The sequence below is a fragment of the Carassius carassius genome, chromosome 18, assembly GCF_963082965.1.
Source record: "Carassius carassius chromosome 18, fCarCar2.1, whole genome shotgun sequence".
Lineage (NCBI taxonomy): Eukaryota > Metazoa > Chordata > Actinopteri > Cypriniformes > Cyprinidae > Carassius > Carassius carassius.
The window spans coordinates 14,341,770-14,357,535 of record NC_081772.1 but is presented as its reverse complement, the minus strand read 5'-3'; the positions used below and the strand labels follow the sequence as shown (position 1 = coordinate 14,357,535).

Here is a 15,766-nt window from a genome sequence, read left to right as displayed (position 1 = left end):
CCTGCTGAAAAAAAAGTAAGGAAAGGAGATGAGAAATATCCCAGGAGGGTAAAACAGACTCTTACTAATATATCAATATTTTGAACGCATACGTTTTTCAAAAGAATCTTTCATAACATTGGATAACCCTTATGAAAATTAACCATGGTTTTACTACAAATAAAACCAAAAACCATGGTTATATAGTTAAACCATGGTAACCACAAATTAACCATGGTTTTGCTATATTAACCATAGTTTAACCATGGTATTTGTAGTAAATTTGTAGTACATGCTAAAAAAACATGGTTATTACAGTTTTACTATAATTAAACCATGGTTAATTTTCATAAGGGAAATTAACCTCATACCTTGTAAAAAGATATTAAAAAAAAGATAGGCTATAGACCCCTTAATCGCCTACGTCACTGTGACGCCCCGCTCTAGCTGGAGGCAAAACATAAGGCAGAACTCATAGCAGGCACGCTAAAAGTTTGAGGTTTTGACTTTAAAATGTCGTCTTGTTGTGTTTTTGGCTGCCAGAATAGAAGGAACAGCACTTTTGGTTTAAAACTAAAGTTTCACCGGATCCCGGCCGACATTTCTTCACAGAAATCAAGAAGACAATTGTGGTTGAATGCAATACGGCATACAGACTGGACGGAGACGATCATAAATAATGCTCATGTTTGCAGTGCACACTTCATATTAGGTAAAATAATCTATGCATATGTACTGGTGTGGCCTTAAAATAATCCACATTGATAATCATAGTTAGCCCAGCAATAGGTTACATTAGATAATAAGCCTTGACAAAATTCCCCAAACCACCCGAAAGTAATTCATATGTTGTCTAGGAAATATCCAAAACCTGGTTAAAATGTTTCCAATGAGAACAATATACAAGAACAACACCAGGTTTAGCTTAAAAAAAAAGTAGCCTACTGTAATGTTATCCACTCGTCATTATATTTTGGTCAGTTAACCAGTTTGGTCAGTGAACTGAGTGATCAACTTAATTAATTGATAAATGTATGCTAACTCCCACTTTTTAATTATTATTTTTTTGTCACGGTCCCGCAGAGTCAGTTACTGTACATATTCGGATAGTTCAGAACCTTCTTCTGCATCCATGTTTAATAAATCCCTCCTAAAACGTGCTAGTTTACGCTTGTCAACATTGCGTCCGCGCCTTTTTTTGCCTCCAGCTAAGCCCCGCCCACCCGGGGGACGTTGCAATGTTTACAAACTTTTAAGGGGTAGCGTCCCACAAACGAAAGCAAAGCAGTTTATGCATTTTTATTTTATTTTACTTACGTATTTACTTTATTTATTTGGTCAACCGCTAGAAATGAGTTATAACATGCTATTTATTTATTTCAGTACACCTCGCAGAAACATCTAATCTAGCATGAAGGGGGCGGTAGTTCAGTAGATCCAATAGAAAGCTCCTACACAGTTTGGACTAGAATGCTATTTGTTCTCGCTAGTGTCGGTCGTTCAAAGATGAAAATCGGTTGTTACATAAGGAAGATTGATTCGGTGTACAAAAATATGAGCGCTTTGACTGGACGATTGGTTTACCTTTTAAAAAAATCATTCAGGAACACCGATTAGTTCACGAGCAGCTCTCTTTCGCATATCCAAATGTTTATTGCAGGTTATTGCACGTTGTAGAAAACAGAAGTGAACCAGGAAGTAAACAAATCAAAGCCAAATTTTTCGCGTAGGCTCGTTTCTCAGTGCAGAATAAAGGGGGTAAGCGCTTGAAAATGGTCTTGGAGAACATGTTGTTGTCTTTAGCCTCAGTGCAGTGGACAGATGTAGGGACAGTGTTACTGATGTTTGTCATCTTTCTGCTGATCTCATACCATCTGAGAAACAGAAAGCCTAGAAATTATCCCCCTGGACCCACACCTCTCCCCTTTATTGGGAATGTTTTCAACCTGGATGCTAAACAACCACATATTCATTTAACTAAGGTAACTCACAGCCTATTGTTGTGGTTTCTAAGACTGACTCTATAAAGTATTTCAAATGAGGCTTGATATCCTAATCCCTGTAACCCTGATTATTTTTCCCATATATGTTGTCTCTTTCCCTGCAGATGTCAGACCGTTATGGCAACATTTTCAGCTTGCGTCTGGGAAGCTTAAACACTGTTGTTGTGAATACCTACAGCATGGTCAAGAAAGCTCTTATTGATCATGCAAACATTTTCACAGGCCGCCCAACCAATGATGTGCTCAAAAGAATAATAAAATGCCAAGGTATAAATCAATTTTGGGAGAATAACTTTAAATGATATTCTAACACTCTCTAAATATCACATCTTTCATGTAATGTCTGGCAAAGGTGTAACCTTCAATAATGGCTACAGCTGGAAGCAACAGAGGCGGTTCACTCTTAGTACTCTTAAATACTTTGGAGTGGGAAAGAGGAGCCTGGAAGTCATCATCATGGAAGAGTACAGATTCCTTCACCAGACCATCATGGAAACCAATGGTAAGTACAGTAGCAGCATTAATGTGATGATAAAAAGCAGAACCAGACTTATATTTAAGTTTGTAATGCTTTTTAGTTTGTTATTGTCAGAATTCTGCATTTTATATATATATATATATATATATATATATATATATATATATAATGTGTGTGTATATGTATATGTGTGTGTGTGTATGTATGTGTTTGTATTTTTCTCCCACCAGATGACACCAGTCTGTCTTCCATGCATTGAATTTTAAATACATTTTAAGTTAAACACTGATTGATAAATTTTTAACTTAAAAACTGATTACATTTTTTCTATTACTTGTATCATTTTATACAGAAAAAATGCTGCATAGATCATTTGTGGTGAATATTGCATATCACCATGAAATACCCTCAAAATACGAAATATAAAGGAACACATATTATTTAAAAAGATTTGTATATTAGTTTTAAAAAAAGTCAAACTTATTGTGTGTACATGTTTAAACCCTAAGTAAAGAATACCAGAGATTTATGTAGGGACCAAAATATCATAGAGACATGCAGAAATTGGGGGGGAGGTGTTGGGTAGTTGCATAAACATAGCCGCTATGTTGAGACTCTGTCTTATTAACAATTTTAACCAACCAGCAGTTAACCTAGTGGTATTCAGTCTTACTTTTTGGATTAAATTAGACCAATCTGCATTTTTATGTAACTGACTTATGACCATACTTGAAAAAAAAAAAATTTAGATGACTGACTTGAAAGATTAGTCTTAAGAGGTTTATGTGACCAGCACTAGGACCACTAATCTATAACAGAGAACAGTATAATAAGAAAAATATAAAGAATAGTCCTATATAGATCAGTGACTAGGACTAGTTCCTTAGCAACCTTAGCAAAAATCTACTTTGAAACCCAAACCAGCTTCACCTGTCATTCTATTTTATTAGGGCTGCCATTCGACCCTCATTACTTTATTAACAATGCTGTCTCCAACATCATCTGCTCCATGGTATTTGGGAGGAGGTTTGAGTACACTGACCAAAGGTTTCTGAACATGCTCAGTCTGATGTCTAAAGCCCTTAAACTACAAACTTCTGTGTGGATACAGGTACTGATATGTTCATTCTTATGATGAGATGAAAAGATATAGTGATCTGTCATAGGCCCTCCTAAATTGCAACTAAAGGTGCAACAAATGCATTATTTGAAAACCAAACTAATAAATTAAAGGTGCCCACCCAAGCTGACCTGCTACTTGTCCATTGTAGCTTTACAGTGTTTTCCCTTATGTTATGGACCTCCTCCCAGGACCTCATAAAGACCTGTTTTCCTGCTTCCATCAAGTTTGTGCTTTTATTAAGGAAGAGGTGGACAAGCATTGTGCAGACTGGGACCCTTCCTCACCCAGAGATTTTATAGACTGCTATCTCACTGAGATCCAGAGGGTACGATCTCTCTCTAACACAGCCTATGAAAATATGGCTTTTTATAAACATATTATGCTTATGTTGGCAAACAACATATCTGATAAACATGTATAAATATTCCACTCATTTAGACTATCCTGCATATGCTAATTGTAATGCCGCTGTGTGCTTTAGAGGAAAGATGATCTGGAAGCGGGATTTCATGAAGAGGGTCTGCAGTACGCTGTACTTGATTTGTTTGTGGCAGGAACTGAGACCACATCTACCACTCTACTGTGGGCCTTTGTATACATGATGAAATACCCAGAAATCCAAGGTAAAACGCTCCAAATTACAAGTCAACTGTAAATAAAATTTTGTCCATGTAAACGGTTCATAAGCCAGTTATACTTTACTATGTTGTTATGAAGTTACATTTGTTAAACATGTTATGGAATTTTAACATTGAATGTCATAATTTAGAAAAGGTTCAACAAGAAATAGACAAAGTAGTTGGACGGTCGCGTCGACCCAACATAGATGACAGACCCAGCATGCCGTACACTGATGCGGTTATCCATGAGGTCCAGAGAATGGGCAACGTTGTGCCCCTTAGTGTGCCAAGAATGACCAATGAAGACACAATATTGGAAGGATATTATATTCCAAAGGTGAGATGAATGACAAAACTTAGTAAAACGTCATAACAATTACAGAGCTGACTTTTCATCAACATACCAGATACTTACTATATCCACTGAAGCCTGTTTCCGCCACTGAACAAAAAAAAGAAAAGGTTATTGTGAATGTGTATCTTACATTTCTGACTTTTTTTCACAGAATCTTGAGATATAAACTCAGAATGGGTGGGGGATGGTGGTGGGCTGGGACTGATATGTTCTCAGAATTGCGTAATACAAAAAAAAAGTCTGAATTGTAAGATGAAAACATCACAATTGCCTTTTTTATTTTATTTTCAGTGACAGAATCGGGCTTCCATACATTCCATACATCCTTGAGTAATTTTAATGTATTTCATTTTATTCATACAACTCTTGGGTAATTGGTAGTAACACAGATCCTGTCTTGAAAATAGCCTCAGCTGCCGACATTTCATTTAAATTTGAGCTTACAAGCCACCTACCAACCAAATCAAACTGCTATGTTATTTTTATCATGTTGAAATCATGTTGAAAAGTACATTATATGTAACATGGAATCTTTTATATTAACCCTTTGATTGTTTTTTTTATTTTACTTCAAGGGTACACAGATCATTCCTAACCTGACCTCAGTGCTCTTTGACCAGACCAAGTGGAAATCTCCAAATTCATTTGAACCACAGAATTTTCTTAATGATCAAAGTGAATTTGAAAAACCTGAAGCCTTTATTCCTTTCTCGGCAGGTGAGCAGTTTTTTTTTTTTGTCTAGGTAAATATTTTATTACACACATACAGAAAATACTTCACAGTTGTGCATATATACACATTAAATTATGAGATAATCTTGAGGCTTGTTTTGAGATTTCATTTCGTCCTCCCAAGGAAAACGATCTTGTCCAGGAGAATCGCTTGCCCGTATGGAGCTCTTTCTCTTCTTCACATCCTTTCTACAATCCTTCACTCTTTCTCCTCCAGGGGGAAAGCAAACAAGCTTGGACTTCAAATTTGGAATGACACTCTCCCCAAAGCCATTTAAAATAACTTTCACTCCTCGTTGATTGTTTATACATTTTACATCAGTGCACAATATTTACAAGTGGAATTGTGCTGTTGCTGCAAAATGATCTATAACCATGTAAAACTGCAGCTTCTAGTAGACAAATAAAAGTGGGTTACCTTTAAAAAATAATCTCTTATTGAGACGAAACCACTCAATCATAACATCAAACAAACAAAAATGAGAAAGCTAAACGAGGAAGTAAAACGGTAAGTAATTTTTAGTTATGTTCTAAAATAATATAATTATATATTTTTAATCTGAATATTAATATTTTCCATCAAGGGCGTAACTTTGGGTCTACCATTGGGGGGGTTAAACTCGCGGCATATTTATTAATTAATTTATTTGTTGAATAATTTTCTTGTGTAAAAGATAACATGCTAATTTGCATAATTTAATTATGCAATCCCCCCCAAAACGGGTGACTGTATTGGAGCAAACAGCAACTTAAAGGGTTAGTTCACCCAGATAGCAAAATTATGTAATTAATAACTTACCCTCATGTTGTTCCAAACCAGTAAGACCTCCGTTTATCTTTGGAACACAGTTTAAGATATTTTAGATTTAGTCCGAGAGCTCTCAGTCCCTCCATTGAAACTGTGTGTATGGTATACTGTCCATGTCCAGAAAGGTAAGAAAAACATCATCAAAGTAGTCCATGTGACATCAGAGGGTCAGTTAGAATATTTTGAAGCATCGAAAATACATTTTGGTCCAAAAATAGCAAAAACAACGACTTTATTCAGCATTGTCTTCTCTTCCGTGTCTGTTGTGTGAGAGAGTTCAAAACAAAGCAGCTGGATATCCGGTTCGCGAACGAATCATTTAGTTCAACAAATCGAACTGAATCGTTTTAAACGGTTCGCATCTCTAATACGCATTAATCCACAAATAACTTAAGCTGTTAACTTTTTTAATGTGAGTTCAAACAAACCAATATCCCGGGGTAATGCATGCACTCAAACAATACACTGACTGAACTGCTGTGAAGAGAGAACTGAAGATGAACACCGAGCTGAGCCAGATAACGAACAAAAGACTGACTCGTTCACGAGTCAAGAACCGGTTGCATCGGTTTTCGGATCACCAGTAGTTCTTTCGGACAGTTCGATTCAATAAACCGGTTGAAGAAAACTGTTCACCGGTTCTTTTGCGCTCGACGTAATGGCGTCATTTGCGATGACTGCCCTTGAGTCAAGCCTTCGGTTTACCTGCGCTCATAACACTAGCACAGAATCAGTTCAGAATCAATCACCAAAAGAATCAGTTCGGTGCAGGCGCTCTGTTTGTCAGTCTGCTTCACGCTGTATCACACATGCGCAGTATCATCAGCTCCTTGATTCTTCTTATCTGGCTCGGCTCGGAGTTCATCTTCAGTTCTCTCTTCACAGAGGTTCAGTCAGTTTACTGTTTGAGTACATGAATTACTCTGGGATATTGGTTTGTTTGAACTCAGAGGGAGTGTCAGCCACGTTAAAAAAAAGTTAACAGCTTAAGTCATTTGTGGATTAATGCGTATTAGAGATGAGAACCATTTAAAACGATTCAGTTTGATTTGGTGAACTGAATGATTGGTTCGCGAACCGGATATCCAGACTGCTTTGTTTTGAACTCTCTCACACAACAGACACGGAAGAGAAGACAATGCTGAATAAAGTTGTCGTTTTTGCTATTTTTGGACCAAAATGTATTTTCGATGCTTCAAAATATTCTAACTGACCCTCTGATGTCACATGGACTACTTTGATGATGTTTTTCTTACCTTTCTGGACATGGACAGTAGACCGTACACACAGCTTCAATGGAGGGACTGAGAGCTCTCGGACTAAATCTAAAATATCTTAAACTGTGTTCCAAAGATAAACGGAGGTCTTACGGGTTTGAAACAACATGAGGGTAAGTTATTAATTACATAATTTTGCTATCTGGGTGAACTAACCTTTTAAGTTACAATTCATTGACATTGGTTTTACACAGTCCCTTGCACCCTCTGGCTTTACCTCATAGGACACTGGCAAACGAACATCTAGCCAGCCAACTCCAGTCAACAAAACAAATCTTTGTATTTACAAATTTACAAATGTATTTACATTTACATTTTCCAATACATTTGTGCAACGTTTGGTGCAAAATGAAAAATGAAAATTAAATTACATAATTTTCATTTGCCATTTCATACACCAGTTTTAATATGTAAAATGAATACTAATTTAACGCTTTATAAGTTGCAAAATTAAAATGTATTACAGAAACGATTAGATATGTCTAACATGTTCAAGCATAAACTGTGGCAAAATTATCATTTAAATGCTATTTTTCTTAAATGCATTAACACTCACAGTCAAGACACTTACGATTGCATTTTGCACCAAACGTTGCACAAATGTATTGGAAAATGTAAATACAGAAATGCATTGTCATTTTACATATTGCATTGTCATTTTGCATATTACATCCCAAATTGAATATTGTTACTCATATGCTTCCATATCCCCAATCACCCCAACAAAAGTTTAATAAACTAGGCTTAAAGTTTAACTGTTAAAATGTTTTTTCAACATCACATTTTAAAAACCGAACATCAAATAACAGCATTAAAAACTTTCAAATAGAGAAAATTAAAGTGGAATTATATTATCACTTTGCATGAAATAAGACTCAAAAGTAGATTAAAAAAAATGTGTTTGCATTTAGCCTCTGATAACATCAAATTCAGAAACTGAGAAAATATGGACTAACGTTAGTTAGTTGTGCTTTGATTCATTTTGTCACTTTACAAACTCCATGCTACGATCGATAACGGTCGCCTTGAAAAACTTTCACTTACTGTGAAAAGGTTAAGTAAGGCTCTGAGAAACGCTGAGCTAACTTAACAGGTCCCTTTGTTTGGTCAGGATTTTTCTTTTATTTTTTCTTCTTTTTTGGCTGGTGTCGACAAACAATGAAAAATCGTTATCTGGCTGCCTTTCATTGTCCTTTTCATCTTTCCGTCAGCTTTCTACAACCATTCATCCTAGCGACTGCGCAAAATAGTGAACAAACTTGGTAGAGAAAGCTGGTTGGGTAATACCAAGTAGTCGGTGCGGTGGGCGGGGGTACATTACAGATTATTTAAAATATGATACTATCTTTCTTGCTGGCAAATGAAATTAATAAAGAAAACGAACAAAAGTATTCATTCTGAATATTTCATATTTATTTTAATCTGAATGATGTGATGATATTGGGGGGGTTATATTAGCTTGATATGATTTGGGGGGGGGGGGGGGGGGGGTCATGACCCCCGTAACCCCCGTGCAAATTACGCGCATGTTTTCCATGTAGAGCATGTCCTGGCGTTTTTATTTTTATATCAGTGAATGTTTTTCGTTTGTTTTTCCTGGAGTGGGAGGGTCTTGGGGGAGCTTTTGGTAATCGACGACGACCTAATCTGGCAATACTGAGACCTGACCATGGATCTGCTGCGTCTGTACGAGTGGCTCGATGTCAAGACTATTTTGATATTTTCCTGTGTTTTTTTATTACTGGCTGATTATATAAAAAATAAAGCGCCGAAAAACTTTCCTCCTGGACCATGGTCTTTGCCGATTATTGGAGACCTTCATCATATCGATCAAAAAAAGATCCATCTTCAAGTGGAAAAGGTAAATACAAACCGTATTCATGTTTGGATCTGTGACGGTATGCAGTTCGAAACATCTTCAATAATTCTTTAACGATTTAGCAGAATGACAAGAAAATACTGCTTTATAATAGTTTATCCGCCTTAATGTTTTTTACTGGTAAAAAATACTGGTAAAAAATGAATAGCACTATAATTCGCTTAAAGCGTCGCTAAATGCATAAATGTACATGTAACTGATAGACCTTTTAATGTAAAACTGCAGGGACCGTCTGCAAAGTGCAAAACGAAGAGCAAAAAGCACAATTATTCCATATAAATGTTTCACTTGTGAAATTTATAAATAATAAATCTCAGATTTAAGGGGTGTATTACTGGTTTATAAAAGAACATTTAGATGTTTTTTTATTAACAGAACTGTAGCACAACAAAAGTTATTGAAATGGACAGTTGAGAAAAAACTTGCAAAGCATTAAAAACATTGTGCAGCTTACCACCCCCTAGAGGAAGATATTACACTTGTTTTGACCAAGTTTGACATTCTAAAGTTTAAATAAATTAATTTAGAATGCACACAATTTGGTATGGAGTGCGTCTTGTTACTTGTTCAGAGAACAATATTTACATCCATTTTTTTCTATAATATGTAAATTGAGATGCTCGCTATCCACCTTTTTCCTCAATGTGGAAGTAAGCCTATGGGTAAGACCTCCGCTTCATTAGCTGCTATAGGTAAATAACAAGGAAAATAACAATGTGCAGTAAATGGTAAAACTGTTTGCAGTACAAACCAGTGTGTTTTCTTAAGGTAACAGATTAAAATAATATGATAGAACACATCAAATATCAAGGAGCAAAACAAACTGTTTTGTACATCTAAAAATAGCTGTACGCAAATGAGACCGGAAGCTACACCCATAGAATTTACAAATGGCAGCGGCCATTTTTACAACAGGAATAAGGTGTATTGATTTAAAGTTGAATCTGTTAACACATAGATTTTTAAAACATATAAAATGGCTCATTCTAACATACCCCCATGTCTATGTCAGGATTTGGGAAAATTTGCATAACGGCCCCAACATGTTCACACAAAGAAAGAAGGCGTAGCTTTTATTCTCCATGTTGCCACCAGCACCATGTTGTGGAGACACTATGTGTTTCATTGTGCAAGCAAAATTACTTTGTTTGGCCTTCCAAAAGAAGACACAACTAGAATTTATTGGTAAAGTTGTATTTACAACACTGTTCCAGAACAGTGCAACCCAAATATTCAGATGTGTGCTGTGCATTTTATGGAGGATGAGGACTGTTTCCTGAACCAGTAGCTTACAATGCGTCTTTGGCACAAAGGCTGTTTCTATAAAGTGGGGCAGTTCCAACTTTGCAAGGACAGTCTGGTTCTTCTAACTCAGCCTGTAAGTATTTTTTTATATTTAAATAATTTACCAATGATTCAAATGCGAGTTTTGAGCAGTATAGAGTAGGCTAGATTTTTGTCATCAATAATCACTCTGGCTGCGCTGCCAACAATGCTGTAGAAAGATTTGTGGACACTCCGACGCTCTGACGTAGCCGAATGCTTCTCTTTTGTATTTAAAGTGGCCGCAAAGCAAACAACCTTGTTGATCTTGTTGAATCAGTCTACTGCACAACCACTGGATTATGGAATGTTAATGATTCTTTATATTGTTTTTCTTTTATTAATATATTTATTAATAGTAGCCTAATAATATAATAATAACCACTAATTAATAATAATCACATATCTTGTTTACAATATTTATTTAAATTCAAGTGAGCCTTATGTGTTTGTCTTTATTTCTTTCAAAGACTTTGGTGCACAAAAAAAAAACATTGGGTGGGAAAATATTAATCGTTTTGTCCTTTACATGTACTTTGTAGACGGTCCCTAACCGGTCTAAGCGCTAGCGTGCTGCTGTGTTGCAACCAGTGACAGTCTATGGTTGCAACATATCAAACAAATAAACTGCGATGTGTGTTCAGTTGTACATTTTAATGCTTTTCAGATAAGACACTTTTTATACAATTATACTCATCCACTAAGATTGAATATCTTTTTCCGCTCTGAATATCTCTCGGTATCATTGCGAGGACGGGGATCGAAGTGAACTAATATTCTACAGTATTTAAATTATTTCTATAGTACATAAGATCATTTTCAAATCATATTTTCAAGTTTGCAGAAAAATATGGAGACATTTTAAGCATTCGATTTCTTGGACCAAGAATTGTTATGTTGAATGGGTACAAAAGAGTGAAGGAGGTCTATCTACAACAAGGTGACAACCTCGCTGACCGACCCATGTTGCCCATGATTTATGACATAGCCGAAGACAAAGGTCAGTCTTGTAAAAATAATTCAAAATAGTGAACGGTGATTTCAGTATAAACTGACAGTAGTGAGTTCAAACTTACAGGTGCATCTCAATAAATTAGAATGTCGTGGAAAAGTTCATTTATTTCATTAATTCAACTGAAATTGTGAAACTTTTATTTAACTGTATTAAATAAATTCATTGCACACAGAATGAAGTAGATTAAATGGTTCTTTTAATTGTGATGATTTTGGCTCACATTTAACAAAAACCCACCATCTCAACAAATTAGAATGATGACATGCCAATCAGCTAATCAACTCAAAACACCTGCAAAAGTTTCCTGAGCCTTCAAAATAGTCTCTCAGTTTGGTTCACTAGGCTACACAATCACAGGCAAGACTGCTGTTCTGACAGTTGTCAAAAGGATGATCATTGACACCCTTCACAAGGAGGGTAAGCCACAAACATTCATTGCCAAAGAAGCTGGCTGTTCACACAGTGCTGTAGCCAAGCATGTTAACAGAAAGTTGAGTGGAAGGAAAAAGTGTGGAAGAAAAAGAAGAAAAAAGCCACAAACATTCATTGCCAAAGAAGCTGGCTGTTCACAGAGTGCTGTATCTGCTTTAAAGCTCTGCCAGGTAAACATTTCATTGGAGCTCTTTTCTCACATGATGCACTTTTTCTGAGCGCGTATGTCAGAAGTATGCGCGCACTGTCAAACAGCGCCAAACTGGATTTTTGTTAGGTAAGACCCATGTGCTAGCGATGGAAAAATATGCTCTTTTACATTTTAATTTATCATCAGAGGGACAGATAATTTCTTAGGGGAGGCAGGGCTTATCCTAGGGGAGGCACTGTCTCCCCCTAGACAAGCCCCTGCTTAGGAGGATTGTCAAGCGAAATCGATTCAAGAATTTGAGTGAACTTCACAAGGAATAGACTGAGGCTGGAGTCAAGGAATCAACAGCTTGTAAAGGAATTTGCTCAACCACAGACAACGTCAGAGGAGTCTTACCTGGGCTAAGGAGAAGAAGAACTGGACTGTTGTCCAGTTGTCCAAAGTCCTCTTTTCAGATGAGAGCAAGTTTTGTATTTTATTTGGAAACCAAGGTCCTAGAGTCTGGAAGAGGGTGGAGAGGCTCATAGCCCAAGTTGATTTGAAGTCCAGTGTTAAGTTTTCAAAGTCACTGCACCCGTTTACCAAGAAATTTTGGAACACTTCATGCTTCCTACTGCTGACCAGCTTTTGAAGATGCTGATTTCATTTTCCAGAAGGATTTGGCACCTTCCCACACTGCCAAAACACCAAGTTGGTTAAATGACCATGGTGTTGGTTTACTTGACTGGCCAGCAAACTCACCAGACCTGAACCCCAGAGAGAATGTATGGGGTATTGTCAAGAGAAAAAGGAGAAACAAGAGACCAAAAAATGAAGATGAGCTGAAGGCCACTGTCCAAGAAACCTGGTCTTTCAAACCACCTCAGCAGTGCCACAAACTGATCACCTCCATGCCCCGCCGAATTGAGGCAGTAATTAAAGCAAAAGAAGCCCCTACCAAGTATTGAGTACATGTACAGTAAATTAACATACTTTCCAGAAGGCCAAAAATTCACTAAAAATGTTTTTTATTGGTCTTATGAAGTATTCTTATTTGTTGAGATGAGATTGGTCAAATGTGAGCCAAAATCATCACAATTAAAAGAACCAAAGACTACTTCAGTCGGTGTGCATTGAATTTGTTTAATATTCAAGTTTAATAATTTGACGCGAACTACTGAAATAAATGAACTTTTTCTTAAGAAACATTCTATTTTATTGAGATGCACCTGTACATTGAGGCATATGCTGCTTGAGAAAAATAACTATTTAAGTGTTCTCTTCGAATAGGTTTTTCATAAAAATGCTCTGAGATGGCAGTGAGTGAGTATGGAAAAGTCTTATTTAAATGTGTTGTGATCAGGTTTAGTTGGTGCCAGTGGATATAAATGGAAACATCAGAGGAGATTTGCACTCTCAACTCTTAGAAACTTTGGATTGGGAAAGAAAAGCCTGGAGCCGTCTATTCATCTTGAATGTCGCTTTCTGAATGAGGCCATTTCAAGTGAGAATGGTATGTACAGAAGTCTGTGGAATTTAAAGAACTGAAACTAACCCTGTTCTACTTACATTTAGGAGTGGAAGCACAATGTGATTAACTTTACAGTTATCATGGTAACATTTCCAGGTCGACCCTTTAACCCTCAAATCCTGCTAAACAACGCTGTCTCAAATGTGATCTGTGTGCTTGTGTTTGGTAATCGATTTGAGTACAGTGACAATGACTTCCAGAATCTGTTGAAGAACATCAATGAGGCCATGTTTCTGGATGGAAGCATCTGGGCTCAAGTAAACATTTTCATATTTTAATATATTGATTTTGCTCTCTTTAGCATCTTTGTTGTTCAGCTAAAGCCTTTTGTTCTTCTTTCTTTAGATGTATAACATGTTCCCATGGCTCATGCGGCGAGTGCCTGGACCACACAAGAAATCGTTTGCTCTGTGGCATAAGGTGATAGACTTTGTTCGAGAGAGGGTGAATGCACACAGAGTGGATTATGATCCATCAAATCCTCGAGACTACATTGACTGCTTCCTTGCCGAGATGGAAAAGTAAAACTCTTTCTTAGGCAGGTGTCAGTAAGTGGAATGCTCTAGTTATAATATGACTGAATTGAAATAACCTCTCTCATGTTGTTTAGCTTCAAGACAACACAGCTGCTGGGTTTGATGTGGAGAACTTGTGCATCTGTGCTCTGGATCTGTTTGTAGCAGGAACTGAGACCACCTCCACTACTCTGTACTGGGGTCTTCTCTACATGATAAAATATCCTGAGATTCAGGGTGAGAGTTTGTTATAAGAAATTGCATTTTTATGCACAGAAAACAAAATATATAATCTCTTTACTTTGTGTCTTCAGCCAAAGTTCAAGAGGAGATTGATCGTGTTGTGGGAGGGTCACGACAGCCATCTTTATCAGACAGAGACAACATGCCCTACACCAATGCTGTTATTCATGAGATACAGAGGATTGGAAATATTGCCCCATTGAATTTGCCCCGGGCTACTGTGGAAAACACTCAGATAGGACAATACTCCATTCCAAAGGTATAGTAGCTGTACAGAACTGTATATTTATGGAAATTGGGACAGTTAAGGCTGTCTGTGATTGACTGATAGATTAAAACAGTTGCCATTGGTCCTACATAAACATTTTGATTCGTTTTGATTTAGGGCACGGCTGTGATTGGCAGTTTGACATCAGTGTTGTTTGATGAGTCTGAGTGGGAGACGCCTCACTCTTTTAACCCGGGTCACTTCCTGGATGCTGAGGGGAAATTAAGAAAGAGAGATGCCTTTTTACCTTTTTCTCTGGGTATAGAACTCTGCTTTCTAGTAATCAGTTGATATATTTTGACAGTTTCCAGTTGTGCTGTAAATAGCTGAATTTGCGATAGCCCTACAAAAAGTTACTCTTTTTGAGTGAAACTTTTTGCAATGTTATTTTCCATAACCATGGCGCTTTTAAGGGCTCAGTAGAAGCATGCTTTCGTGGGAGATTTGCATATTAATATTTAACTTTTTTCTTCCATACGGCAATATTTAATATTGTAATACATTTAGTTCCATAATTAATCTAATTAGGTTTTTTTTTTTCTAATTTCAGGAAAAAGAGTGTGTCCTGGGGAGCAACTGGCACGAATGGAGTTGTTCCTCTTTTTCTCCTCTCTGCTGCAGCGCTTCACTTTCTCTTCACCAGGAGGTGTAGAGCCCAGCATGGATTACAGGCTGGGGACCACTCGATGTCCCCTACCATATAAGTTGTGTGCAGTGCTACGTTAAGACAGGCAATTCACACAAATATGTGATCATTGATTGTTTGTGTTTATGAGACATTTACAGAGAGAACATGTATCCATTAATTTTTAAAAAGTTGTGGAAATGGGTGAATTGGCACAGTGGGTAAAGATCAGGGCTGGGAATCCATAGGTCTTTGATTCAAATACCTTAAAGGGGTCATATGATGCTTTTATAAAGATCATTATTTTGTGTATTTGGAGTAACGGAATATGTTGACATGATTTAATGTTCAAAAACACATTATTTTTACAATTCACATGAGCCAATATTTTATTCACAATAGAACATAGATAACATAGCAAATGTTTAAA

At 36.8% G+C, this 15,766-nt stretch overlaps 1 protein-coding gene and 1 pseudogene across 1 annotated transcript; both read left to right on the top strand.

Moving 5' to 3' along the window:
- Positions 1-1,480: 1,480 nt before the first annotated feature.
- On the top strand, positions 1,481-5,678 carry LOC132092495 (cytochrome P450 2J2). The gene is made up of 9 exons (XM_059498747.1): positions 1,481-1,961; positions 2,087-2,249; positions 2,335-2,484; positions 3,411-3,571; positions 3,732-3,908; positions 4,065-4,206; positions 4,353-4,540; positions 5,134-5,275; positions 5,415-5,678. The coding sequence occupies exons 1-9, from the start codon at positions 1,752-1,754 to the stop codon at positions 5,588-5,590; spliced, it is 1,509 nt and encodes a 502-aa protein (XP_059354730.1). The 5' UTR covers positions 1,481-1,751; the 3' UTR covers positions 5,591-5,678.
- Positions 5,679-9,018: 3,340 nt separating this feature from the next.
- LOC132092496 (cytochrome P450 2J4-like) lies at positions 9,019-15,547 on the top strand (annotated as a pseudogene).
- Positions 15,548-15,766: the final 219 nt, after the last annotated feature.

What these genes read in the sequence shown, in the direction of transcription:
- LOC132092495 (XM_059498747.1), top strand. Translation starts at nt 1,752, where the DNA reads ATGGTCTTGGAGAACATGTTGTTGTCTTTAGCCTCAGTGCAGTGGACA. An exon ending in CACATATTCATTTAACTAAG is followed by an intron (nt 1,962 to 2,086) that starts GTAACTCACAGC and finishes CTTTCCCTGCAG; the next exon opens with ATGTCAGACCGTTATGGCAA. An exon ending in GACCATCATGGAAACCAATG is followed by an intron (nt 2,485 to 3,410) that starts GTAAGTACAGTA and finishes CTATTTTATTAG; the next exon opens with GGCTGCCATTCGACCCTCAT.